This window comes from Tympanuchus pallidicinctus, unplaced genomic scaffold, assembly GCF_026119805.1.
Source record: "Tympanuchus pallidicinctus isolate F22 unplaced genomic scaffold, pur_lepc_1.0 scaffold17, whole genome shotgun sequence".
Taxonomy (NCBI): domain Eukaryota; kingdom Metazoa; phylum Chordata; class Aves; order Galliformes; family Phasianidae; genus Tympanuchus; species Tympanuchus pallidicinctus.
In genome coordinates, this window is record NW_026294690.1 from 14,351,109 (window position 1) to 14,379,033 (window position 27,925).

Consider the following 27,925-nt stretch of genomic DNA (forward strand, 5'->3'; position numbering starts at 1 on the left):
CGGGTCACTGCCAGGGGAACCCACAGCTGGAACCCCAAAGGAAGGGGAGCCTGAAGGGTAGCTGTATCTGCTGAGGGGAGAGCTGTCAAGAAGGGAGCTTGGCCTCAGGGAGCCCCTGGACTGCCAGGTGAAGTCGAGTTGGGCTTGGGCTTGGGTTTGATTTGTCATGGTGCTCTCACTTTATATAATAATAATAATGTTACAGTCCAAGAATATTCTGAAGCTGATTTGGCTTACAGAAGCGGAGGACTGAGATTGTGCATCTGGTTCTAAAAGGGAAAAGCTTGATAAATCAAGGAGTCTAACTAGCAATGTCATCTGGATTAAGGTCTTAGTGGCCTTAGGATTGTGCAAGAAACCTGGAATTTCTTTGACTAGAAGTTTTTTATTGTAGGTTCAGCCAGTTTTCTAAATAGAAGGGAGGAATCGTGGATAAAGAAGATTCAGACATTTTAGTATTAAAGCAGGAAGCCTATGGGGAATGGTGGATGGAAAAATGGGAAGTCCAGACATATAGAACCACAAAAGGAAATAAAAATGAAATGAGGGCTCTACAGTGAATTTGAGTTATATTGTGGTTATGTAGTGACAAATCTCAGAATTTTCCTTTGCTACACTAAAAGTTAGAAAAAGGTGTGTGTGGGGGGGGGAAGATTCTGTACTCTTTGGATAAAGCATGGATAAAATCCCTTGATGATGAGGTGAGAAAGGATGATCTGCAAGAGGTGACAAATTAAATTCCACACACAGACTGGAGGACAGCAAGAAGTATGCAATACCCCTTCTTTTAAATGTGACCTGGACAACTGCAGGTCTGTAATTCAATTCATTAGCGTGGGAGGACTTGAATGATATTGAGGGGAAAAGCCATAAGTGGTCCTGGAGGTAAATAAGCATTGGCATATGAAAGAAGGGCTTCCCAGATGGCATCAGCAGTTTAGAGGACAGTTATTGAGAAAGGAGAATCAAAATGTAAAAGATTTCCTTTAAGTGGGTATTATAGAAGGAGCTGCTGTGTTGCTGAATGGAAATACAGAGCAAACCTGTAACAGATGGGGAATGGTGTAGGGAAACGTTAAGGTGACAGAGACGTAACTACTTTTAGTAGTGTGTGTTAGTATTAGTTTAGAATGGTGGTGGGTGCAATGGAATGGGAAATGCCAAGTGAGGGAGAGGTCCTGCACTGTCCTTAGTGTTGATATCCCAAGGAACCAATGGGCTGCCACAGGAGAAAGGGGAGGATGTATGTGTGTCACACTGCTGACTCTTAATTCTGAGGCTATTAAGCCTTGTTCAAGCAATCATTAAAGCTGTACTTCTTCCAAGTTAGCCTCTGGAAGCCTTGTTTGACCATAAAAAAAAAAAAAAAAAAAAAAAAAAAGCCACCAAAAAACCTATTGTGATTTTTATATATATTTTCAGCATCCACCACATTTTCACTTACCTTCAGTTCCTCTCTGTTTTTCAGCATTATGTGAAAGTTAGACTTGATGTCAAAAAGCTGGACAACGAAGCTTACACCACCATCTGACTTCATTCAAATGTCTTCTCAATAAATCTCCCATTAAACAGAAAATGAAATGAAATGAACAAATATGTTCACAGCATTTGGACTTTAAAGGTGGTGTGCAATTAGTCACGGTTTTACAACTAGAACAAATTGGTTGTAATAAAAAATAACCTTTCTTGTTAATCCCTGAAAATATATTTGAAGTTCAGGCTCAACCTTTCCTAAAGACATTAAAAAAAAAAAATTTGGATTTGAGGGGTCTGAGAATTTTTGCGTAGCCTGAACTTTGGGTAAACTATGAATATCAATTATGATAATAAATAGGGAACGTGTCCTCCCTATGCTCACCCTTTAATTTGATTTTGCCTAATGTCAGAGCCTCTAGGATATGTCAATGTTTTTTTGGAAACTTGGTGTTCTCAACAATATTTGAATGGCTTAATTTGGGTAGTGTAAATGTAAGTGGAATAACAGGGCAATAAAACGTGTATTTGATAAGTAATAAAACCTCTTAAATTTCTTGCCAATGGATGATCATTCCAACATCTCCACTATTATTCCTTAAGGCTAATTTCCTAAAATTCTATCCTGCAGTAATCAAAATTTCTTTGAAAAGTCTGCACGGTGTTTTTTGTTCCCTTGGAAAAACTTCAATAATAGGAAAAAATAGATTCTGTCAGAGTAAGTTCTTCCATGTATTCTGTATCTCTGTCATGGAAAAAATAGTATTCCACCAATTTCTATCTGATTGCTTAATTACCTGATGTCAGAATAGGAGAAACTTTGCAGGTGTTGTTGTCTTTGCTACTGAAATTTTGGCATGGTGTCATAGAGTAATGGGACATTATTACTTATTTATTTGTTAATTTTTGAGGCTTCCTAGTTGATCTTAATTTGATAGGCCAACGAAACCTAAGCAAACCCAACAGCTCACAAATCAGGTAGTTCTTCAGGACTGGATTTGGTAAATATTGGGGTTTGGAGCTAATGTGTCCTCTAGTTACATCTAAGTTTTGCTCACCTGCTTTGGACAGGCCTTAGGGGATTTATTTCGTGTTAGAAGAGAGCTGAGCAGTTAAGTGTGCATTTGCTGGTGGCTCTCAGAGTATCCATGTGAAGAGTGCAGCAGCACTTGGACCTTTTAAAGAGTGCTTAGAAGTGAGGAAGCAGACAAGCAAGGGAATTTGAAGGGCAATTAGCCAAGGACTTCTTGTTCCATGCTTTCATCTTCCAGTGAGAGTTCAGGGTAATTGTCAGTGAGTCTACTTGTGGCTTCTGATGGAGCCAAGTTTGTAGTCCACGAGTGCAACCCCTGATGCTGTTGGAGGGGGCCTGAACACATGTCCTTCTGCCATTGGTGTCTGCAGTGCTGAGCGAGGAGGGTGAGACCAGGACTGATGTGTGCCCACCCCTCTGCAGCAAAACCTCTTACTGCACCAGCAGTGATGCTTTTGCAACTCTGACCTTATATAAATGCTCCTAGATCAGTAAGAGGTGCAGAGCAAACAATGCTTCTCAAGAGGTGATGGGCTCATGGATAGATGCAAATTACACTGGACTTTCCCTGAATTGCCTTTTCTTTTTTTTTTTTTTTTTTTTTTTTTTTTTTTTTTTTTTTTTGCAAGGTTCCTTTCTCCCCAGTGAGCAGCCTGAGGTTCATCAGAGTGTGTCCACCTGATCCCTTTGCATTGTTTCCTATTTGTTTCACTGATGCACATTCTTACTGGCTTCTCTTGCTTCTGCATCTGCAATAGAGAATGGCAAAAACCCACCTTTTATCCACAGGTTCCTCAGGTGTTGGATTTGCTCCTCTCCCCTACAGCTTCACGTCTTGACCTTAGAAAGAGACTTGTGGATTAACTCCTGAGAGGCACATCAGTTTATTTATTTTTTCTTTTTAATTAATTTATTTATTTTACTCTTATTTTATTTTAATGGCTGAGAAACATGGGAAGAATGCAAATGGTTGAATGCCTTCTTTGATTTGCCTTGTTCCTGAGCATAATCTGCGAACCTGGCAGGCACCAGGCAGGAGCAGAACTGCTGCTCCAAACTCTGGCCTCTTTGCAGGTGGGTGGTTGCAGTTGGTGAGTTGGCTCTGGGGAAGCAATCAGCCCAGAAAGCCCCATCGTGGTACGGAACGGGGAGCTGGAGGCACTGCGGGGCTGATCGCCTGCTGCTCACGTCATGGGACTTATTCTTTTAAGCAGGGATAACCTGAAATCATGAGGCTTTCCACTCGTGTCTGAAAAATGCACAATGGAGCGTTTACCCTAAAAACAGCACAAGTGTGGCATCTCTCCCCTCCCCAGAGGGACAGGCTGAGCGACTGCGAGAGGAAAACCCACGGCAGCCAGCAGTGAGGTGAGAGCTGGGCTGCAGTGCTAAGTGGGGTCTGTCCTCACCGGGGAGCTGGGGGAGGATTCTGAGGAAGTGTATTTCAAGCACAGATGGAAGGGCTGGCTGGGCACGTGAGAGGGGAAAGGGTGGTTTTGATCGTCATAGATTTGTGCCATAAAGCTTTGAATAGCTGGGAAAAGGCTTCAGGAGTGAGTCTAAATAATTTTACAGTTCCGGCACAATATGAACATTCTGTAAGACTTGCTTTGCCCTGCAGGACGCTGGGACTCAGCTTGTGCTTCAGGCTCTGCAGTCACAATGTCCCCTCCGCTCACCTCGGACCTGGGCTATGTGCCCCCTGATGGTGGCTGGGGCTGGGCGGTGGTGTTTGGAGCCTCCATCTCTGTGGGCTTCTCGCACACCTTCCCCAAAGCTTTCACCATCTACTTTAAAGAGCTCCAGACTGTTTACAGCATCTCCTACAGCCAGCTTGCCTGGATCACATCCATCATGTGCGCTACCACCTATGGGGGAGGTAAGTGAAGCAAGAGCTCAACCTTTCCTCATATGAGATAGGAGAATGTATTTTTTTCAGAATGTCCTGGGAAAGTCATGATCTAAAACAAAGCTTTTTCTGTGGATTGGCAAAAGAAAGAAAAACACCTCTGCCAAGTAATTATTGACAGCTTATATGATGACATCAGCTCTTGTTATTTCATTGGAAATCTTGCTGTGCATGGCCATAGGGAAATTGTTTTAAATTTGGACAGTTACTACAGTATATTTGGTATGATAGTTTTTGTTCTGTTCCTATTCTTTACTGCCTTTTAAAAAAATAAAAAAATAAAAAATGTTTATGGCACCCATGATTATAGAGAAGACACTGGGAAGTGAAACCTAAAGTTCTGTTGATGAGCAGGCACAACATATATACGCGTAAATCTTATGTGTCCAACCTGCTGGCTTTATGGTTTTGCTGCCCTCTTTTTCTTATGTTTTAATTACAAATATATGCACGAAAAGAAGATTTCTTACCTATATATACTAACTATATTACATATTTTGTATGCGGCCCCAGACAATTTCTCTTCATTCAATGAGGCCCCGGTTGGATATTCCTGGTGTAAATCTTGAGATTGTATATAAACGTGTTTTTAAATATTCCCTAATTCTGGTGCTACGATCTTGCTGTCAATCATTAAGGGATTAAATTTTAAACTGCTCTCCAGAGGAGCCTTCTGAATGGACAAATGCACCCCTCTATCACTTCAGTTAAGTTGTCGAGTTGTGTTCCTGGGTCTCAGTTGCATTGATGTCACTGAGCAGCTGTGTTCAGAGGGATGCTTGTGTCATGCAGATGCCGAGTATCAGTCTACTGCTTTTATTTGAGCTGCTGGCATGGCTCTTGTTGTTAATAGTTAGCAGAGGGGCCACCTTGTGTAGGTTGCTGATAGCCCATGAGGTGCAGCCTCTGCTTGGCTCTTGGTGCTTTTTAGTTTGGGTTGCAGGGGTGAAATGTGGAAAGATTAACACCTAGGCTGTGCCAACTCACACCTGTTTTCTGCTCTAGTGAAGGACTGTTAAATACAACTTGTGGCTGGAGGGATCCTCTTGGTGCCCATCCTTCATAGCAGAGTTGCTTGGGTTGAGCACTGCAAGAGTGGGACGTGCATCTTGTCCATGGGCTGCACATATATCATGTGCTTTAGGAAATAGGTTTGTGTGGTGATTAAAAAAAAAAAGAAGAGTTCCTTTCACATGCGCTCTGTCGTGGATGAAGGCAAACGGAGGACATTCCTGGAAGGTTCACTTTGCCTTCACACATTGCCTTGCCAGCATCCAAGTCAACGTTGGCTATGGCAAACCTGCATCTTGACTCACTTCAGATGTTGTTTTCAGTAAGAGGTGTTGACACCTCCATAGATCTGACAGGAGCAGCATAGTCATAGAAAAGGGAATCGTATGAAATAACAACAGATTTAGGAGCTTCATCCTGGAAAACAAATACCTGAATAAGTAATTGATTACTCAGTTTGATCTTCCTTTCACACATGAGCATAACATAGAGGGCAATTCTGCAGCACCCTGTGAGGCTGTGTTGGAGGGAAGAGGAAAGCAGCAGCAAGCCTTGCCAGAGGGATCATGGATGTGCAGGGGACGCACAGGGAACCTCAACGATATTGGATATTGTTTTTGGTTGAAATTTTGACTGCACTGAAGATCACAGTCGCAGTGCCCTGTGTGGACAATCCAGGTGATGAGTGTGTCTTGGAAGCTGCTTTATGTGAGGTCATGTTTGTGGCACAGAGGGGTTATTTGGAAGGTCACTCTGCAAGCCCAGGATTACAGCAAGCTTCAGCAAACACTGCACTGGACCCAGTGTCTCCTCTCTTTGATCTCATAGGGTGAAATGGATGTACGGTGTCAAAAGTTCAACAAGCTCCTACAGAACAATCCATGTAAGACCTTGAAAGTTAATACTAAAGCATCATGCTCGATCTGCTGGACAACGGTCAGCCAGAAGAGCAAAGAAACATGGAAAATGCAGGCACAGGAGCCTGGCTGCTTTCACCTACAGTAACACTATGTTGCATCACCCTGAGCTAAGAGCACAGGGGCTGATCTGCAGGGATGTAGCACCCAGCTGTCCATACTGCCCATTGCACAAATAACCTCTTCCCTTGGTTGATTCTGTTTCTTGCTTCCATATTGCAGTATGGGAGGTAGCAGGAGCAGCCTTGTCTTCGGGGCAAGGCAGAGGTGCCTGCTCCTATGGAGGTTATATGGGTTGCCTCTCAGGACATTACGGGGAGATTTCTGGCAGCAATTGCTATCAGTCAGCAGGTGAGGCAGACTGGAGAAAGATGGGACATAGCTCTAATTTCACTTCCCCAATGCTAAGGGGCCTTTCTTCACTGCATGCTTACCTTGAGCAAGGAGGTATGCACTTGTCAGCCTGGACTTGAGGAGATCTGAACCCCCATCCTACAGTGGAGTCCCCTTTGCTGTCAGTACAAATGAGTGACATGCTCTGCATTGATCAGAGTGTGACAGCACCTCCAGCACAGCCTTCCATCCTAGCTGTTTTCTTGCCTGTTTGTGTGCATGATTTGAAAAGCCTCTCAGCTCTGCATTTGGTGACATTTAGGAAAAGCTTGGTGTTTGTGTTATTTTTTTGTTTATCATTCAAGGCTTGGCATTCAAGGGTAGATGTGGCACTGAGAGATGTGGTTATTGGGCATAGTGGGGGCGGGTTTATGGTTGGACGAGGTGATCTTAGAGATCTTTTCCAACCTTAATGATTCTGATTCTATGACATCTGCCATTGATGTTAATAGCTGAACTCTGCATCTTTGAGGACTCCAACTATGTTGTTTTTTCTCTTATAACAGATTTTCCAGATATATCAGAGCAAAGCCCTACTGGGATTAAGATGTAAATGAGACAAAGATGCAATAGCAAAGGAATAATTTGCTTTAATTCCCCAGTGAAAACATTCCAGTTATTAGATTTAAATTAATTGTCGCCATCTTCTTACCAACACAAATGTTTCTGTTTGGGCTACTGATTAAAACCCTGAAACAGGGGAGAAGCAGAAAAATTGATGTCACTGTTGCGTTTAGGTTGTGGTTTTTGGGAATTCAGTGCTTTAGTAGGATGCTTTGCATATATGGTGGGTTTTGCCAAATAACTAGCTATATTAGGATGGATTGATCCCTTAGAAAACAAAATATTATTATAAAAATAAATGCATTTGTGTATTTTTGGAGGACTGGTGTATCTCTCATGAGACACTGTGCTGAGGAAGGTACCAGTGTTGTGCCTGTGTCCCCAAGGATAGGCCCTTTGGTTGTGCAACTAGTGCTGCTCATAATCTCTTTCATAAATGGAGGGGCAGTTTTAACCTGTGTTATTGATTGGTCTTCACTACTACTGCATTTTGTTAGTAAATAGAAAGTGACAGCAGTACAGCTTTGAGAAACACAGCCATGTTGTGGGAACGGGAACCATGGGCACTGAAAGAAGGGCAATTACTTCTCCAGGTGCTCTCCCACGGCAGAGAGAGGGACAGGTTGTTGTTGTTTTTTTTTTCTTTTTTTCCTCTTTTCTTAAAGTGTTAGCAGTTTCTTAAGCCTTTAATTGACTTCAAAAGGCTCAATGAGAGAAAAACACTGTTGATTTACAGAGCTGTAGCTCCCACCTCTGACTACAATAGAACACCTTGAGCAAAAGGCTCCAGGTAACACCCTTTCTAAATACCAAACTGGTCCACAAAGAATGGAATGGTAGAATGGTTTGGGTTGGAAGGGACCTTTTAGGATCATCTAGTTCCAACCCCCCTGCGAAAGGCAGGGACACCTCGCACTAGATGAGGTCACTCAAAGCCCCATCCAGTCTGGAAAAATGAAAAGAAATGCTTTCCATTCTCTGAAGAGCCCACATTTTTTTTACTTTTTTACTTTTTTTTTTTTTTTTTTTTTTTTTTGAGGGGGAAAGATAAGGAAAACCCACAGGTGGCCAACACTGCTCACTCTTCAGGCTTCAATAAGCAAAGGACACTTGATTTAAAAAATCAAGACTTAAAATATCAGCAAGGACTGCAAGGAGTGCAAAATGGGTGGAGGAGGAAAATCTGGGTAGACAGGGAGCAGATTCAGCCCTGGGCTTGTTCCCAGCCCTTTTCCCCTTTGCCCCTTTTCTCTCCTCAGCTCTGGAGCTGAGTTTGCTGGGAATACAATAGCTATCATATATTTACATGGAGGATTGTGATAGGGAAATGAGTCAGTGGAAAAAGTATTTTGCAATTTTAATCAATTTTATTGCTGCCTGCCAACAAATTAACAAACCTGCCTTGCATCCCTGTGGATGCAGGAGTGGAGTTCGGCCCTGGGGCTGAGCTCCTGCCCCACATCTCCCTGCATTGCAAGGAAGCCCTTTTTGCTCTCCCCAGCCCAGGATTTCTGCTGCAGGCTTGGTGTTGGAAGAACTCCCCACCTCCTTTCCCTCAGATGGATGCATTCTGCTTATGACCATCTCATCAGAGCAAAAACACCAATGCAAAAAGGGATGGTTTTCAGGGATCTTTAGAAATCACTTGTTCCCTTTCCGGTATCTCCTGTAGCAATGATTTCCTGCTCTAGTTCTGTTTTTACATCCAGTTTCTGTGGACTTTTACCCAGAAAATGCCATGCCAGTGTTTACTGCAAAGGAAATTCATTAAATTGCACTAAATTTAGCATTTCTGCAGAAGGAACCTCTTGCATCTCCCAACCCTGACTGCAGTTGGAGCTGTGCTGTGCCTGGTTGGACAAAACCATCCCATCCCCACGTCCCCTTGATCAGCTGCAGACAGGGTTTTTTGTACTGGAGAGGTTTCACTGTCCTCTGTGAGGGCAGATTTCATGTTTGCAGGGCTGCACCATAAAAGCAGGCTGTGTGAATGCCTGCAGATCATAAAGTGGTGCTGGGCTGCACCCCGACAAAATTCCCCAGGTCACGGTGCTGTGGCCCCACACTTGGGAGTCAAGGACTCCTTCTCTGCTTGAGTTTACTCAATTTTATAGGAAGAAAGGAATGGCTGTAATACGTGTAAAACATCTTACAGATGTATTGTAAGGGGATTTGTAAAGATTAACAGCACCAGGAAAATGACAGAGCCAGACAGCAATTCCTTTCCTTTCTCCATTATTTCTTAATTGCCTGTGTAGAAAAGTGGGATTTATGGTGGCACACGCTGTGTGGGTAGTGCTGGAGGGAGGCTGGGATAGGGAGGAGGGGATCTCCTTCTCATTTCATTAATGACTGGCATGTTTGCACCTGAGCCAGAAGTTAGCAATTTGTGGTGATAAAATGAGAAGGAATGCCATGTGGGTCCATCTCCTCGTGTCCTTGGGGAAGCCTAAAGAACAAACCTGCCCAAATCATGCCAGTCTTCATGTTTGCACACAAATGGAGGTGGCTACATCAGGTTGCCCAGAGAGGTGGCGGATTCCCCATCCTTAGAGACACCCAAGGTCAGGCTGGATGGGGCTCTGAGCACCTGGTGGAGCTGTAGGTGTCTCTGTGCACTTTGGGGAGTTGGACCAGATGGCTTCTAATGATCCCTTCCAGCTCAGACAATTCTACAATTCTATGAAATCCATATGAATTTGCACTACATTGGGGCTGAGAAATGTCCTCTGAAACCTGTCAGGCTGTTACTTGAGCCAGGAGGAGGCAAGGCTGAGCAAGACATGAGCCTGGCAGCAATACACAACTTTCTAGCAAGAGCAAACAGCCCTGATATTTCCCCCAAACATCGGGTGTCCATCTGCCAAGCACTGTTGTATTGTAGCAGCATAGGAGAACAGTGCATAACTTTGTAAGGAGAAGGGAAGAAAGCTGATAGAAACATGGAAAAACAGTAATTCCTGTTTAAATTACTGTGGGTGGTTTAATTAACCCCAAAAGGGTGGTTGGGTGCTGGTTCTTGGTGCTGGTAGGGGTGGGGAACAAAAGATAAGGAGGAGAAAAAAAAAAAAGCAGCATTATGTGTAAAGGAGGCTTGGTCTGCTGGCTCAGCATGGGGTGGGGTTCAGGAGGCTGTCCCGTCCCATCCAGCACTGCTCAGAGCTGCTCCTGCAGGTGGGTGCTGCATAGGGCTGTGGGGTCTCACAGGGGGTTGGGGAAGCCCTGGGGGGCTCCCAGTAGGGGCTGCTCCAGGCAGGAGACATTATTTTGAATCTTAGCTTCATCCACTGGGATTTCCAGCGTTGGCCTGCTCTTACTCCAAGGCACCACAGAGATGCACTGTTAAACCTAGCCGATATTTGCAATATTCGCGACAGCAAAAATCAATAGCTGGAAGCTGCGCTGCAGCCGTGCTGTCAGTGCAGCCCGGGGAGCACCGCCAGCACTGACCCTGCCCATCTGCACTTTTATTTTTCAGGGCTTCCCAAGGAGCACCAGGTGCCCGCTCGCGTCCTGTGGCAATGCCGCCCCACAGCGATGCAGGGCCAGTCGCCGGCCCCCCGGATGGTGGCTGGGGCTGGGTGGTGGTCTTCGGGGCTTTCATTTCTATCGGCTTTGCATATGCCTTCCCCAAAGGCATAGCCATCTTCTACAAAGAAATCCAGGATTTCTTTGGCACGTCCTATAGCGAGATCGCGTGGGTCTCCTCCATCATGCTGGCCACGACGTACGGTGCAGGTGAGTACGCCTGCCCCAGCTGCTGGGTCTGCTGTAAGACAGATAGCAGTCGGGTATCTCTGCTCTAGGGCAGCACGCAGGGAAAGCACCAGCACCTATCTGTGCTGCTTTATCAGCAAATTTATTTTCTAATCGCGTTTTCCAATGTGGTTTAGGGAAACATCCACACGCAGAGCGTAGTTGAATGAAGGGGGTGTTTATTTTTATTTGGGTTGGGGTTTTTCTCTTGCCTCTGACATGCAAAGTACAGCCAGTACAGGTACGTAGCTGGAGATGGTAGATAACTTATGGCAGTGTTAAATGACGGGGGCTCAGCCAAGGGTGAGAGCAGGAGAGCAGCTGCTTGTTTCTTGTGGCAGGTTATAATCACAGCAATGGAATTACTAGGGTCAATCATTCTTATCAGTTGCAAAGCAGTACACAAGTTTGCTTTTTCTCTTTCTTTTTTTTTTTTTTTTAAATCATTGTGATAGCACGTTCCTGACTCAGCGAGAGCCTTGGTCTGCCTTTAGTAAAATTTGCAATTGAAGACAGGCAGAAAGTATGCTCTCTGATTGCAGGAAACATCACTGGAATTTATCTTGGTTATTAAATCAATCCTAGAAATATTTTTTGTTACCAAAACTGTGTATTTTTCTTCCCTATAATGCAATGTGGAGCAGTTGTTAAAGTAATGATGCTTTATAGTCTAAGTGGAAGCAATGCTCAATTCAGAACCTATTGTGATCCTCCTTGTTACAACCCAGAGCAAAGTCTTGGTGCCACTGCTCTGCTTGAAACATAGCAGACAAAGAGAGCAGCTTGCTCAGTCCTCTGTGCTGTGCCACCAGCCTGCTGCAGCGCACCCAAGGAGTCCCAGTACCCTGCAGATAGCAGCTGTTGTTTGCAAACATCCCCGGGAAGCAGTCTTCCACTTCCTTGGCAAACTCTTTGAAGCAGGGGCTTGTTTGGGGGGGGCACTCCTTGATGTAGACAGAACTTGTGTTTGCATTTTGTAATCGCAGTGAGGCTGCGGAAGACAATTCCATTGCTCACAAACAAACAGGAAAACGGATCAGTGTGCAGCAAAGTAAGCAGCCCCGTGCTCTTCTCTATCAAATAGGGTTCTTATGCTCTTTGTATGTGCTGTAGTTTCCATTGGAATAAATAGGGGGCATAACTTTCAGAGCAACCTATGTATGAAATAGCAGCAATGTTCTTGTAGCAGCACTGGGCTTCTCTAAGGCTTTAAGGAGGTGAGAACTGTGGGCAGAAGTGATGCCTTACATTACCACTAGCTGTTAGTATTCATGGAGCACAGCTGAATCCTGATCTTTGTCTTGCTATGCCTGCTGTGGTACTCCCCAAATCTCCAGGGTGCTGTTCGTACATCTCCAAATTTCTACAGATATTAGGGAATTGCCTGCCTATCTTACAAAGGTAGGCACAGAGAGCAACTTCTTGCAAACACAAAAAAATCAGAGTGTTTTTGAAGTGAAAACCTTATCCCGAAGCCAAGAAGTATTCATTACTCTGGTTATTTATTATTTATTGTTTTGAAATTGAATGAAACATCTGAGGATTTAATTCTGGAGATGCCCAACAACTGAGTCTTTTCTCCAAAGAAACTTTCTCCCAGAGCTTGTAAGTGCTTAATAGAGCATCAGCTACAGCAACAAGCAAGAGATTGGGAAGTTGAAAGTCAACCACTGACCTTGAGCATTTAATCCAAAATTTTATAGCTGTATTTTATTACATTGCTGGCATGATAAATTGCAGTGACAGGTTTAGAAAGGACCTTACAACATGCAGTGGCGTCAAGCTATATTAATAATGAGTTTGATTCTGCAGTTCTTAACTTAATCAAAGCTGTGTATGTTCTGTCTGGTGTGGCCTGAACCTCATCAAAACCTTCTCTGCTACCAAAAGACCTCACCCAAGTCTCTGTACTCAACTCACTTGATTGCAAATAGCCACAGCTCCAGGGCAGGAGGAGCCCCAACCCATGGAGCTGGATGGTGTTGTGTGTGTCCTGCAGAAATATTGATGGCAGGGGTGTGACAGTTGGACTAGATGATATTAGAGGTCTTTTCCAACTTTCAGGATCCTATGGTTCTGTGATTCTAAAGAGCAAAGGGCTTATTCTTCTGCATTATGTTTGAGGGGCTGCAGTATGGTCTTTCCATCACTTTTTGTAACAGGACATGCATTGTTCTGCCTGGTTGTTTTGCATAGGCTGAAGCAAGAGGGAACCCCAAATGGCACACCGCAGTGTTACCTGTGGTGCCCATGCAGACACTGGGGACCAAGCCCAGGTATTCCTGGCATGAGCACAGCTCCACTGTATAGTGCTGGATCATAGAATCATGCCATCCTTCTGCTCACTGTGGCCATCGCTCAGGGTCCCAGCAGGGTTGAAGGAGCTTCCCCACGTCACTGAAGCACACCATCTTCCCATACCGAGGCAATATGTGGGGTAGCAGCACCACTTCGTTAAGGAAACCAGGTGAAAGATGATTTGATTTCTGTAATGGATGATGGTATGGATTCTTCTCCTGACTCTCAGAAAGTGCTCAAACCCAGCAAGGTCACCATGTATGTGCTTATATTTTTTATTTTTTTAAATAGCCCTGTTCTGGTTAGGAACAATAATAGCACTACAGGTTTGGGTGAAATATTTCTGTGTTCGTGGACTTCGTCACAAAGCTTTATCATTTTGTCCTTCATTGGAGCTAGAAAGGTCACTGGGCAGGAGTAATAGAGATGTGATAGACTTAATAAAAACAGAGATTAATATGAACTAGAAGAAAGCACAGGATTTTGCTTTTGGTTGGGGAATTGATAATGTTTTGCAGGCAGTTGTTAAGCCCAGGAGTAAGTTATAATTCACTCCAAAATGTGAAGTTAACATGTGCGAAGGCTTCTTCCCTTGGTCAGTACAGGATGTGTTCGTGTGTTGCTCTAGGAAGGGGTGCAAGAAAATTGATGCCAAATTGTCAAGAGGCAATGGTCTTAAGTTGCACCAAGAAAGGTTCAGATTGGATATTAGGAAAAATTTCTTAGAGTGCTGAGGCACTGACACAGGCTGCCCAGGGAAGTGGTGGAGTCACCATCCCTGGAGGTGTTCAAGAACTGTGGAGATGTGGCAATGAGGGATGTGGTCAGTGGACGTGGTGGGGATGGGTGGATGTTGGATTTGGTGATCTTAGTGTTTTTTTCCAACCTTAACGATTCTGATTGCCCAACATCACATACTCTCTCATTCCAATTATGTAGGGCTTCTGGTAGATAGACAAAGGCTTTGGAGAGCGTGCCCAGGTCGAGTATGGTGTAAAAAGGGCCGAACCAGGGAAGTTAATCAGAAGGAATACATGTGTAGGGAGCTGATGTGGAGCTGCACTTCATGATGGAAAGGATAAAAAGCTGTGGTTCTGCCAAAGTAAAAGCTTAGCTACAAAAGTTACGTGAAAGAAATTCAGAAAACATGAAGCCATGACCTTCTGAAGGTGAGCAGCTGTGATGTTCTGGGGTCCAACCCAGCGGCCCAAGGAAGCATTGAGCACAAGCAGCTGCGTGTTTGGCACCTGCCATGCTGTCCCCTTGAAGGAGCAGTTATTTAATTGCTTAAATACAAAGTGACATGAAGGACCTTGGCTCCAGCCCTGATTTTGGAGATTTTGGCCTGTGGCTGCTCTGCAGTGCATCAGTAGTGCAGGCTGGGAATTGAAATGCCAGGGCACTGATCAGATAAGATTGCTGGATAAGGATGAGGATGCTTTGTCTCTCTCAAGCTTGGATCTTATCTGCTTTGTTCTTTTTCTTTTTTTAATTTTAACCTCAGGATGCTGCCGTGGAGAATGTATGTGTAGGGTCCTTGGCTTTCCAAGGATGTGTCTGGTGGGTGCACGTGCTCCTCAGCCCCTCTTGTGTCCTGGCAGCCTGTTAATAACACAGGGCACTTCTTTCATTGCCTGGGTAATGAGGAGGCTGCTCTGCTACAAAGGCCTGGTACCCTGGTGGATAAATTACGAGGCCAATGGCAGTGTTGTTATCCCACCAAGGGAATGAGATTATTACTGAGGAAATTGCAGGCCTGCTGCTGCCGTTGTTTTACTACTGGTGTAATAATAGGCTTTGGTTTATTAGTATAAATGATTTCCCTCCCTTCCTCCCAGCTGGGTACGCTCCCTCCTTCTGTCCCCAGTGACTCCACGCAGCCCCCGCCAGTCCTGTCCGGCTGAGCCTCTGCACATTATCTGTGTTTTCACAGCAGATTGGAAAACATAAACTATCATCTGGGCAGCTCTGACCAACGTCTGCACAGCCACAGCTCTTCAGAAAGCTGGGAAAAGCTGAGCTGTGCGTGCAGCCCCATTGCTGGGGACACAGCTGCTCCCACATCTCTGCCCCACGCAGAGCACACTTTGAAGCATTGCTGTTTTATCACCTGCACGACCATCACGTGGTCCTGGTAGCAGATATGTGGTATTTGTACGGTGTTTGCATGGTCAGAAGGTCAGTGTTGTGAAACCTGGGATAAGCCCACGTTGCATAAAGGCTTCTCGACTAAAGGCTGCCTGAGCCTGGTGCAGAAATATTTCAGCAGCAGTTCATCCCAGCCAGTTTCCGCTGACGATGGGGAAAGTTGGTGCTTTTAATATCTGGTCAAGTTAAAAAAATAAAAATAAATCACAAAGCAGCCTTTACAAACAAGGAATACGTATGTGGTCACAGGTAAGGCAGAGAAGAACACTTGAAGTAGAATTCTTGTTAAAAATACACTGGTGTTTTGCACTGGCACTGCAAGTTTTGCTGGCCATAAAAAATTCATAAGGCTTCCTGAGAAAAACAGAAAAGCAATTCAGGTGTCTATTTCTTGAGTACTGTCACACTTGCAGGAGTTTAAGCCAGTCTGGATTGATATTTCTTGTTAAGTGCCACATCTGCCTTACATCCTTCCTGCCCCATAGTTCAGTGGCTCAAGAAGAAGAAATGACAAGAAGGCCTGGCTTTGTGGAGGAGAGATGGGGAGAGCCCGGGGCACTTTGCATTTTCTTCATGGTTTTACAGTCTCCTCTTCAGGGTCCTTTTCACTTCTGCAAATACAAAACTCAAGGTGAAAAGTAATTGGACAAGCTAACAAATGAGGCAGGGCTTGTGTGCTTTCCCAGCGGCGAGCTGCTGTGCTCTGCATGCAGCCATGATCAGCTTCTGACACGGCCTTCCATGCCCCAGCTGACAGCCGATGGAAAGCTGTCACAGGTATGAGAAAGGAGAGGCTTTGTGCAGGAAGGGCACTAAACCAGGATGATTTATATGAGCTGGGGACAGTGCTCTGCATGATGTCAGTCTTCCTGGAGTGCAATTGTCCCAGCAGCATCTTCAGGGGATATATGGTGTGAACAGTCCTCTGGGTGAGATATGCCATACCTTCTCCCCGTTGGCAGCCCTGTGTCAGCAGCTTCATCCTTTTAATACAGCGTGGTGCAAGGCAGTGATTGAATCTTACCTCCAATTTCCCCATTAGAAATTGCTGTGTGCTCTCTGCTGCGATGGGGATTCTGTAGGGAGGATGCTGGCTTGGTGATGCTGCTCAGGTCCCCACAGTGCCATGCCTGGGGACATGCTTTGCAGCCAAAATGGCTTTTGCTCCTTAGAATGATTTCTTAGGGACTCCAACAGCATTTCCATTGCTGCCTCTGCAAGGTCAGGCAGAGCAAATGGCAGCTCTCTGGGCACTTAGTTGGCTATTTCTCTTATTCTGTCCTCACCTGGATCTGCAATTAAGAAACAAAATCAGCCTAATCCCCTGTTAGCTCCTTAGCCAGGTGGGGTGGGTTTGAGGGCAGGAGCCTGTGGTTCCTGCATGCCAGGGCAGTGTGAGCAAGCAAAGGTGCCTTGGGATCTAAGTTCCCATAATAGGTTTGTGTGTGGTAATGCACAGCATCTTTATTCTTCTCATGCATGCTGAATAACCAGTAAATGACAGGTCCTGTTTTTTCAATTCCACTCTGTTTCCAGATGCTGTCACACTTTTAATTTTTGCAATAGCTGCAAGCAAAGTAGTAATCTTGTTTCCCATTTCCCACCACTGCGGTCCTGGCTTTGTTGTTCCCTCCTCTTAATTCCTTTCCCTGATGCGAGCTATTTGATGTTCTCTCCAACTCCCCACGATGCTGCTGCCTGATCTCACCTCTGATGGCTGATCCCTATGAGCAGTGTGCTGCAGGTCCTGCAGGGCAGGAGCAGTACGTTGGCATCTGTTGGGGTGACACTGATCACTGCAGACACCTGGGCAGGGTGGAGGTGTGAACGTCTGTGATTTGTGCCTGCACTGGCAGGGTTTGTGTGCTGAAGTGTGCACAGCTATGTGACATATTGCGTGCTAGAGTTTCTGCCGAGAGATGGGAGAGCTTCTAAAAGGCTGCTCCTTTAAAGACTATGGACAATCGCCTCTGTGTTTCTGTAGGTCCAGATGACTTAAGTGGAAGTAATTTGGAGGACGTGATTTGCTTCAGTGCGTTCAAAAGGTCTGCTCAGGACTGCTATGAAACCTTTGTCCTGTGAGCAGCACAGGGAGGTTTGGTTTTCTGTCTGTTTCAGGCCGTGTGTTGGATTCTCCTGTGTCTCATAAGGCGTTGGTCTGGCAAATGCTTTCCCTGCAGGCTGGGCACTTGTTGTGACCTTTGCTGTGGATTCTCCAGTGTCTGGAAAGGTTCAGAGCAGATGCCCTACTCCTGGCTTTCTCCTCTCCCTGGTTGCAGTTGCTATCTTCAAGGTCTTCAGCACCAGAGTGATGTGAGTGAACTGGTCAGAGAGCCCAAAAGCTGCTGCTCACAAGCATGGACTGTGATCCCATATGCTGCGCTGCTTTAGCAAAACAAGCTCATGGTGCCTTGAAGTTAAGGTTTCAGGGTGCAGAGACTAAGGCTGCTCCTAAGCTCTTTGCCATTCCCTGCGGGCATGGCCCAGCCTGGGCTGATAGCACCCTTGAGACTACAGCTCTCCACCCCGGCAGGCAAACAAATGGGGCTGATTATCCCTCTGTAAAGCTGATAACGCTGATGATAACAGATGAAGACTGTTAGCTGAAGGTCACCCAGACCTGCAGTAAAGCCTGCCTGAGATCCCCCCCCCAACTGCTCAGGAGAGCAGGGAGCTGTGTGGTTGGGACATTCCCTTCATGGAGGCTGCCCCAGGGGAGAGCTTTGTGCTCTTCTTAGATAAACACTCAGCAAAATTGGTTCTGTTTCGAGCAGGAGTTGGGACCTGAAACCTCCAGTCCTTCCAACATATGTGATTCTGATTTCTACAGGTCTTAGAGCTAACTTGGGCTACAGTAAACAAGAACTTCTGGCCAAAGCCACAGTCTTGTTTCACTTCCTCAGATTTAAATGCTTCCTTTTGGTATCTGCAGTCTTTGTTAAGCCATTTCTCTCTTTCATAATTTTGTGTTTTCCTGAACTACTTCTTTAATAAATACAAGACCAAACTGGTTCCCTGAAACCAGTTCATCCATCATCCTGAACTGTTTCTACCGACGGAGGCTGCTATTAAGAATTAATTAACTGTTCTGCTCAAGCTTCAATCCTGGTCAGCAGTATCGGAATTGCATTAAGTAGAGACATTAAAAATGCAACAGTGTTCATGATATCAGCCTCATAATACGAACCACTGCTTTGTGTGTGTGATTTAGCATCCTAATAAATCATGGAGCTCCTATGCTGGCGTTGCATGTTCGCCCAGTATCACTGTTTGCCTGCTGTGATGAAGCTGTTCATTCCTGGGGCAGGGACTGTCATCATCACAGCCACTGCGTGGCATGGGACACACTGCCATCCCCAAGCAGTGCACAACGACTTTCTTTTTCTATTTTCTTCCTGAAATCACACTGGAAGCTGTCAACAGCACCCAGGGGTACTGATCCTGCTAGTTTTACCTGTCTTCTGTCAGACACTCCCACTTCAAGGACCTCATTTCTCTCTTTCCCCAGGTCCCATTAGCAGCATTTTAGTGAACCGCTATGGCAGCCGACCCGTGGTTATCCTCGGAGGCCTGCTGTGTGGCATTGGGATGGTCTCAGCTGCTTTCTGCACCAGCATCGTGCAGCTCTACATCTGCGTGGGCTTCATTACAGGTAAGAAGAAAGCATTTCCTTTTGACTCGCACTTGAAGTTCATTTCTGATGGCTTGGGCATCCTCCTTTGGGCTAAAGGCAATGGGAATGTGATGGCATAAAGCTGGCAGGGGCCTCCTGGCTTGTTGACTGCAGCAGCTGAGCTTTAGCACGAAGCCTGTTCCCAGTTTAGCTCCATGTCCCTGGCTGACCATCGCGTGCAGGGATGTATTCTTTGCAGCTGAGTGCTGTCAGCCAGCGGCAATGGTGAAGATGGCCACTCAGCTCCTGCTGAAGTCAATACAGGCTGACTGTGCTCTGCCCAGGGCAGGGCAAGCCCTGCCAGGTACAAATACATCTGTGAAGAATGCACCCATTCTCTGATGGAATTGTGTGTTAGCTTCCCTCTCTGAGACATATGAAATGAAATTACAGAGTTGCTTTGGTTTACGCTGCATTTGCCTGCGTGCCAGGTTAGGAAGTCTTTATCCGAAAATAATATTCATTAGACCCAAAACAATTATATTTTCTTATTAAAGTTATCCTTTGAATTCTCTGTAGTGAAATACGAATCTCCATGTTGGAAACTCTATTAGGAGAAGGCAAAGGCCCAGTAGTTCAAAACTAGCTTTTGAGGTTGCAAGGTACATGCTTCACCTGAGCATTCCCTGGCTCAGTGCAGACACATGAAGTATTGCTGTTCTCTGTACGTGAAAAGTGTGACTCCACCCTTTAAAGCCAATAAAACCAGCCACTATCAAGGCAAATAGGGATGGACCCACATTGCTTTATCAAATCTGCACAGAGCTGAACAAACCCTCACGTAGGATTCCATCTCAAAATGTAGTGATACATGGACTTGCGTTATTCCCCACCAAAAAATAGCATCCTCTAGCAAGCTACCTAATGCTGGATGAGCACGTGGAAACCATAAGTCCTTGTTGGTAGTGCTGGGATGTTTCCTCAGAGAGATTCACATTTTTCATGGGAGATGCCTTCCCCCTGTATGCTGCATATGAGGGTGGCTGTATGGATGAGATCTTAGCTAATAACCCATCATTTCCAGGAATGGTGTTTGTGCAGGGGAAGGAATATTAATTTGACAGAGAGAGGAAGATGTTTGTAATCCTGCTAACGTGCTTGATGCCTCTAATTATGCCTGAAGTGCTGTTGCTGGTCAGGCCTAACATGGAAGCATTCAAGGGCAATTATGAAGCTGCCTGCTCATCACATGAGACGGTGTTGCTGTACAAGAAGAGAGCCTTCTGCAGGGGTGATTTGCTAAAAAGAAAATGATGTTTATCATCACACATTTTCCAGTCTTCTTTCTGGGCTGATGTCAAGATCTGTGTTTCCAGAATGCCCAGAGATGGAGGCACAACTGGACAGTGGGTACTGGGAGGTATCCACCACAGTCCTGTGCCTGTGGCATGTTCATAGAAATCTCTTCAGAGGAGCAGAGTGGGAAGTGCCTGTTTACAATACAGGGATTAGACAAGGCAATCTTGCTTGCTTTCTTGATTTTGTCTCCTTCCATTTGTATGCAGAGCAGGGGCCAAGCTCCTGTCAGATTGCTGTTGGAGGCAGCTCTGAAGCAGCTCTGTCCGTGACCGAGCTGTGGGCTGCATGAGGCACTTCCCTGCACGTGCTGTAAAACCCAGGTTCTCTTCCTCACTAATTGCTTGTTTCTCAATAGCACTTAGACAAAGAAATGGGGTGTGCAAGCTGTGGGCCTGGATGGATGCCAGCCTGGACACACAGGGTAGATGTTCAGGCACATAACTGAGGTAGAAGAAGCAGATTTCAAAGCTAAAAACAAGCCTATATGGACTGGTCTGATTTCAGTTTAATCTCTATCAACAGGGCCATCATTAAATACAACGGAATCTAGGGTGAAGTACATAGAAAAATTAAACTTGAGTCTTTGCTTTAGCTCTTGAGGCTGAGCATTTAAATACCTGGTAGGGTCTTCCCTTACTAATAAAGGAAAAACAAGATCAATAACTACTCATCTCACTCGTGCAGCACCACTACTTTCTCCTGGGGGAGATGAGTTTAATCTAGGGAAGGATGTTTTGTGGATCACGGGCTTGGTTCTGTTCATGCAACAGCATCAGTAGACCTTTCTGTCATATCCCTGGGGAGAAAATGTGGTTATTTGAGTAACAACTTCAATCATAGCAAAGTTACTGTAGTTTCAAAAAGCTGGAATAAAATGGAAATAAATATTTCCACCTAAAGCCAGCCAAAAGGTTAAAGTAAATTGAAATTCCAGTCAGCCAATTTGAAACTCTCCAAATTTAATTAATGGGAAGAGCATGATGTAATATTAAATTAGATTTGTCTGACTGGCAAATTAATGTTCATATAATAAAAGATTCAAGTTGATTATTGGCTAAGTGGGCAGCTGGCATCCAGTCTGATTTTCCTTCACCTCATGGTATGGAATAGATCTAAAAAGGATTCTGTGAAAAAGACAGTTCAATATTTGCACATATCTACCAGCCTGGGAATATGGACTTCAAGCAGATTCTAGTCTACTGTGCTGCATCTTCTTGGGTGAAAATAAATCCCATTTCTGAGCACTTCCAGCTGTGCTCTCTCACAATGCTGTGTTTTGCCTACACAGTTTTTGGGTCAGTCCTCCTCATAGGCATGAACCCCATCCCTTATAAATTAGGAATAAGCTGTATTTCCTAATGACCTACCAAATGCATGGGCTCTCCAGAAGCAGAAATTCATATTGAGAATATGTTTCCTATCAAGGCTAGTTTCACTGATGTTTTTTTATTTCTTTTTGGAGTTGTAAACTTGCAAGTAATTAAAAAATACGTATCTGAGACTTAGCATAAAGCATAATTTTGTAAAACTGTTCAAATTTAAGCCATCTAACATCAGTCAAATTCTCCTGCATCAGTTGGTTTCTACCCTATCAGTGACTAATGATAGCATTCCTTAATTAATTTTGAGGACCTTGACCTTTCTAAATTTTCTTCTGTAAAGCAATATGCCTAATTATGTACTGCAGAGTTAAACAAACTAATTATATAGACTAATGAACAAGAAAAAAATCTGCATGACCCTATTTTCAGGATTCATGTTCTCTGGTATAATCACTTCAAGGATTACATTTCTTCTTTGTTCTAATGTGGCTCATTCTTTCCCAGACAGGGTGAAAAATATGTGGCATAATTTTAAAATGTCGTTTTGATGGAGTTTTGCAAATTTAATCTTTTAAGGAAATACTACAAATCTTAGGAATGCGTAAAAAGAAGAGATTAACACTCACTAGTGCTCTTAAACAGAACCACAGAGCGTTGAGGCCATCGCTGCATTTGGTGTTTCTTTCAGATTTGCGCTGTGCAAGAGAAGCTGGATTGCTGAATTAGCAATGCAGATTTATAATATCGTTTAGATATCTACATGTAGTAAAAATAAATTTTAATTAGAAGAAACACTCTGCGGCCCTGTGTAATTGCTATCCTCAGTAGCTGTTTTGCTGTGTACTTGCAGACCTCTTAATCTTATGTATCAGACACGGCTCGCTCACACCACCAAATGAGGAGCATCTGGGAAGTCTGATGTGACCTTTCTTGGCACGTCTGGGTACCCACCACCCATGGAGGGAGAGCTGGCAGCAGTTTGCATGAGAAGGATGTGCTTTGGTGGTTAGCACCAGACTTTCATATTGAAGAGCTACTGGTTCCTCCAAGAAATTGCCTAGAACAATGATTTGAAGACACAACAAAGCTTTCTTTGTATGTCTCAATTGTTTTTCTTTGTTTCAGGACTGGGACTTGCTCTCAACCTCCAGCCATCAGTGATAATCGTAGGGAGATACTTTTTGAAGAGAAGACCTATCGCCAATGGCCTTGCTATGACAGGGAGCCCTGTCATGCTTTGCACCTTGGCTCCTCTCAACCAATTCCTTTTTGACAATTATGGCTGGAGAGGCAGCTTTTTAATTCTTGGGGCAATTTTATTACACTGCTGTGTTGCTGGAGCTCTCTTCAGACCCATCAGTGCAGACAAAGTCTCAGTCAAACCCCAGTCAATTGAGGAAGGGAAGGAGACCCTGAAAGAAGAAGTCACCAAGGATGCCATAGAAATGAACAGTCCCACTAACATCCGTATGGAGACCAAAACAGAAGAGGAGGAAGAAAGGGACTGTTGTGAAAAAATCAATAAGTACCTTGATTTTTCCCTCTTTAAGCACAGAGGATTCTTGATTTACCTGATTGGAAATGTGCTCATGTTCCTGGGCTTCTTTGCCCCCATTGTTTTTCTGGCACCCTATGCAAAGCACATTGGCATTGATGAATATTCAGCTGCTTTCCTCCTCTCAATTCTTGCCATCGTGGATATGGTTGCCAGGCCGACCACTGGCATCATTGCAAACAGCAAGTGGGTGAGGCCACGGATTCAATACTTCTTCAGCTTCTCCATTGCTTTCAACGGCACTTGCCATCTTCTGTGCCCACTGGCTTCTGGCTACACAGGGCTCATCATTTACTCTGTCTTTTTTGGCTTGGCCTTCGGCATGGTTTGTGCCATGCTTTTTGAAACTCTCATGGACCTCGTGGGAGCTTCCCGCTTCACAAGCGCTGTTGGCTTGGTCACCATAGCAGAGTGCTGCACAATATTGCTGGGACCACCCATAGGAGGTGAGTGCCTTCCTCCTCCTGCTTTCACTGGGTAGTTGCTCCCTCAAACTGCATGTAACTTCTTGCCAACACAGTTTGTGAGAAGAGATTTAGAATCTTTTTTTCTCTTCTTCCCACCCACCTTTCTTCTGCTGGCAACCTTAGGTGTCTCACCCAGTAATTCTCCTCTGCTCCTTTCTGTGTAGTACTGGAGCTGAAGTCACCAGTCTGGGGAGTGATGCAGAGCCTTTCAATTTTTCATATTACCATGTAGCTGTAGTGTGACAGAAGCAGCTGTATCTTCTTGCTGTCTTAGAGATTCATTATTTAATTAATGACAAACAAAGAAAACACAATTTAAAAATGACCGTTTTCTGAGCTACATAATTTTCTGTGTGGAAAAAAAAACTTAATGACCAGAGATTGCTAATGAGGCTGAAGCAGTTCTATGTAATAATCAGTAATATTAGTTTTGTAGGGTTTTCCCTGCTACTTTAATAAGCAGCAAATTTATTGGTTCTTTGGCATTTTAATAACCTACTGCAGGGTTCTGCTTCAATGAACTAAGTAAATTGTTCCCAGTGTGTTTTATGGCTTTATCTTATTCTCAAAGGAAAAGAGGTAGGTATCCTACTGTTGTATTTTCCAATACTCTACTCATTAAAACTCTCATTGCAACCTATTTAGGAGACCTCTAGGTCATCCTGATTAGCAGAAAAGGAAAAAAAAAATGCAATTAACATTTGGTTGATGTTTCACCACCCACATGAAATGCACCGTGCATTGAAAACAGTGTATGAAGACATCTAAGAGTGATTCAGGAAGAACTAGTCACCAAAAACAGTTGAAAATTACTCTTTTTGTGATCAGGAAACGTATTTGGTGGCCACAAAATCCCTTGTTAGTGTTATGCAGTGGGATAATTAATCATCAGCTTTTCACATTAAGGGTCAGTCAGGAAGTAATTAAGATCCCTCACTTTAAGGAGGAGAACATATTCCAAAAAGTCAGAGAGCAAATGGATGATGGGCCAGTTTCGAGGAGGTCTATCTGCACTATGAATGCCAGGTTAGGAGTGGGTCTCTCTTTCATGAGGATCTGGGATGTTACGAATGGTCCATGATGCTCCAGTAAGTGGGAATTAATGCTTAGGATCATAATCCCAATAAGATTTGCATTACATTTTGACATAATGGAGAACACTGACATTTCAATTAAGCCGTCTCCCTTCAATTACTCTGTTACTCCATAACAGAGGCATTAACCTTTCAAAGGAACCAGTCACATTTGTCTTGGCATTGAAATTATCTGACACTGAAAGCATCATCTTTGCTTTCCCTGGAACTAATGTTTTCCAGTTCCACGCTGTGCACTTTAATCCTCAGATCACAGGTAGAAGTGCAGAAAGGGCAGCTGTGGCCAAAAGCTGAGTCCCCTCCAATGCTGGAGAATGACCCATGGTGGAACAAATTGATGGGGCTCTGTCACTAGTCTGAGACCAGACCCAGTGGCCAGGTGCCACCTAACACCCAGCTTTCAGAAAGCTGCCACCATCCCGTACCACTTCATTGTACAAACTTCTGGTAGTGTCACCTACATCAACATTAACCACCACAGGCTGTAGAGTGGAGCACACGTGAAGTATCTGTGGCATCAGAGTGCTTGGGGAAGAGAGCAGAAGTACTGAGAATGTTTTATTTTATCCTAAAGCCACAAGGGTGTCCTTTTACATATAGGAACTGATAGCATAAATGTCCTTCCTTCATCTCTAAGTTTCTTTTTTTTTTTTTTTAATATGTCTTTTACAGGAACACTTATCGATACTTTTGGGGACTATAAATATATGTTCATTAAATGTGGGGCTGTGATGGTCCTGGCAGGAACGTTCCTGTTCATCATGAACTACTATAATTACCGTATGCTTGCCAAGGAGGAGAAGAAAAGAAAGGAAAAAGAAGAGGGTACTAAGCCTGTAAGGACAGAAAACGAAGGCAGAAATAACTGGAACAAAGAACACGTGCAGGAGGGACCTGAGTTGGAACCTCTGAGAGAGGAACAAGAAGGACTAAAGAAAGAAGTAAATGGCACAAATGAAGTTTAAACCTGTTCTTGTGGCTGGGCAAGGAATTACCTCCATGTTGGCACTAGCTGTGAAATCACACCAGATTTTCTAAATTTTGTCCTGTACTTTGCCATGTGTTTTCTTTGTCTTAAGAGAAGACTAGAACAGAAACAAATTTAGTTTCTTATAAAGTGCTGGGACACACAGAGCAGTATCCATCCACATACCAAAGGATCTGAACCATTTTTCTTCAGACATTTCCCATTTTCCAAAGGGCCTGTAATCACTACCCTACTGTTATTCCCAGTACTATAGCTCTGTTTGGTGAAAAGGGCAATGACCAGCAGGGTCAATGCTGAGCCCTTCCACCAGCTTCTATGGGCTTTGCATTGAGCACTGTGGTGGCTGGATCTACTCACCAGGCAGTCCAAACACTTAGACTTTTTGATTGCATCATCAGAATTATCCCAGGAATTTGGTACCACCTCTATCTCACGGAAAAAGAAAACAGACCAGATGCTCATCTGAAATACACAAGCTAGAGTCAACTGAACACACAAGGGCAGTGCGTGCCTGTGCTAGCAGCAAAGCAGCCTGTCCCTGTGGCCAGAGCATGCTAGGAAGGAGCTGACTCGGAGTGGCTCGTGGTAGATTGAGCATGGACTTTATCAGGGACCTCTGCATTTAGCAAAATGGCATTTTTCAGGGGGAATACATCAAGCTTGCATGCTGCAGGAGTCCTTATTCCAGGTCATTTGTCTGTGCAGGGCAGAAACTTAGTCTTAAACTGCTTAAATTTTGTTCGAGTTTGTTTGTTTTCCCTATGAGATCACATATTACCAATATCTAAGTGCCTTACAGTTTTTAGTTTTTTACAACTCCCTGGTGAAGCAATAATTACAACTAGTTAATTTTACAACTGAAATGGGCATCAAGTCAGTGAATAAAGTGTAGACATGCTGTAGCTGAAAGGGGATCCATTGCCCTGAGTCAGGAGCCTTGGCCATGTACAGAAGAAAGCAATCAGCAGCTGAGGAAAGGAGCTGACAGCCTGCCACCTGAGCACAGGCATCCTACTGCTGGAAAATAGAAAATACCAGCAAGTGTGCATTAAACTACTGCCTGCCTCCTTTGTGCATTGTTCTATTTAAGCTTAATGATTTAAAACACTGTCCTAGAGATGGAACTTTGTGCATTCAGCCTGCAGGGAATCTGAACACAGCTGCCTCCTCCCAGCCAGTCACCACTGGTGCTGCAATATACCTGGTGGCCTCATGCTATCCTGCTGCAGGAAATACTGCTTCCCTGGGTCAGTGTTGCAGAAGTGGAACAAGGCCATGTAGGAATCTCTCCTCTGCTGGTGATAATGTTGATCCGGGGTCTGACAGCAAGCACTGATATATTTTGTAATAAGCAGCCATTGCCTAGAGCTGTGGATGCTGAGCATGGCATCCTATAGTTGAATCATAAGTCTTTTCATGTTTAGCTCCATGTGGACAGATAAAAACAAAGACTTTGGAGGTAGAAGACCCAAACCTGAAGGTATCAGCTGTCCATAGGGCAGCTATCACCTTTCTTTGCATCAGTGGAACCCATGTGATCAAATAAAGTTGTCTTTTTCTTTTTTTTTTTTTTTCCCATATCTTTCTCACCCAAGAACTGTATTTAATTATCACTTACATACATGCTATGAAGAATGACTTGTAAAAATCTTGCCACAGATACACTGTCCTCTTAAATGCAGATCACTCACGTCTCCTAGCAAAGTGCTACAATGAAACCTTTTGTTTCACTGAAGAACGATGGTCTTTATCTATTGACAGCAGTAGGACTCGAATTTATTCCTTATCTTGCATTTCTTGGAAGAAAAAAACAACAACAACAAAAACAACCAGAATTTGTACAATATATTTAGCATTTTGTTGCTGTTGGTTTTTTGTTTTGTTTTGTTTTTAATGTTCCTTATTTCTGTCAAATATATCTATGGATTTTCAGTAAGAAAGGTGTTAATAGCAGATCCTGAACATCTTCTAATGTACCTTCTGGATGCTTTGATATGCTTAATAAATGTCTTAAAAAAAAAAAAA

General features: G+C 44.2%; 1 protein-coding gene across 3 annotated transcripts; it reads left to right on the forward strand.

The window, feature by feature from the left end:
• On the forward strand, positions 1-27,925 carry LOC128078725 (monocarboxylate transporter 2-like). 3 transcript variants are annotated; one of them, XM_052679230.1, is made up of 6 exons: positions 1-127; positions 3,721-3,874; positions 4,128-4,385; positions 19,011-19,154; positions 22,922-23,797; positions 25,585-27,925. In XM_052679230.1, exons 3-6 carry the CDS (start codon positions 4,169-4,171, stop codon positions 25,875-25,877), a joined length of 1,530 nt encoding a protein of 509 aa, XP_052535190.1. In that variant the 5' UTR covers positions 1-127; positions 3,721-3,874; positions 4,128-4,168; the 3' UTR covers positions 25,878-27,925. The 3 variants fall into 3 exon arrangements, with proteins under 3 accessions (XP_052535190.1, XP_052535189.1, XP_052535191.1); XM_052679229.1 differs by lacking the exons at positions 1-127; positions 3,721-3,874; positions 4,128-4,385 and adding exons at positions 10,365-10,474; positions 10,779-11,038; XM_052679231.1 differs by lacking the exons at positions 1-127; positions 3,721-3,874; positions 4,128-4,385 and adding an exon at positions 10,768-11,038.

Bases quoted from the DNA above. Each gene is read 5' to 3' on its own strand.
- LOC128078725 (XM_052679229.1), top strand. From the start codon at position 10,380: ATGTGTAAAGGAGGCTTGGTCTGCTGGCTCAGCATGGGGTGGGGTTCA. The intron at 11,039-19,010 runs GTGAGTACGCCT...CTCTTTCCCCAG, and splicing joins GGCCACGACGTACGGTGCAG to GTCCCATTAGCAGCATTTTA. The intron at 19,155-22,921 runs GTAAGAAGAAAG...TCTTTGTTTCAG, and splicing joins CTGCGTGGGCTTCATTACAG to GACTGGGACTTGCTCTCAAC.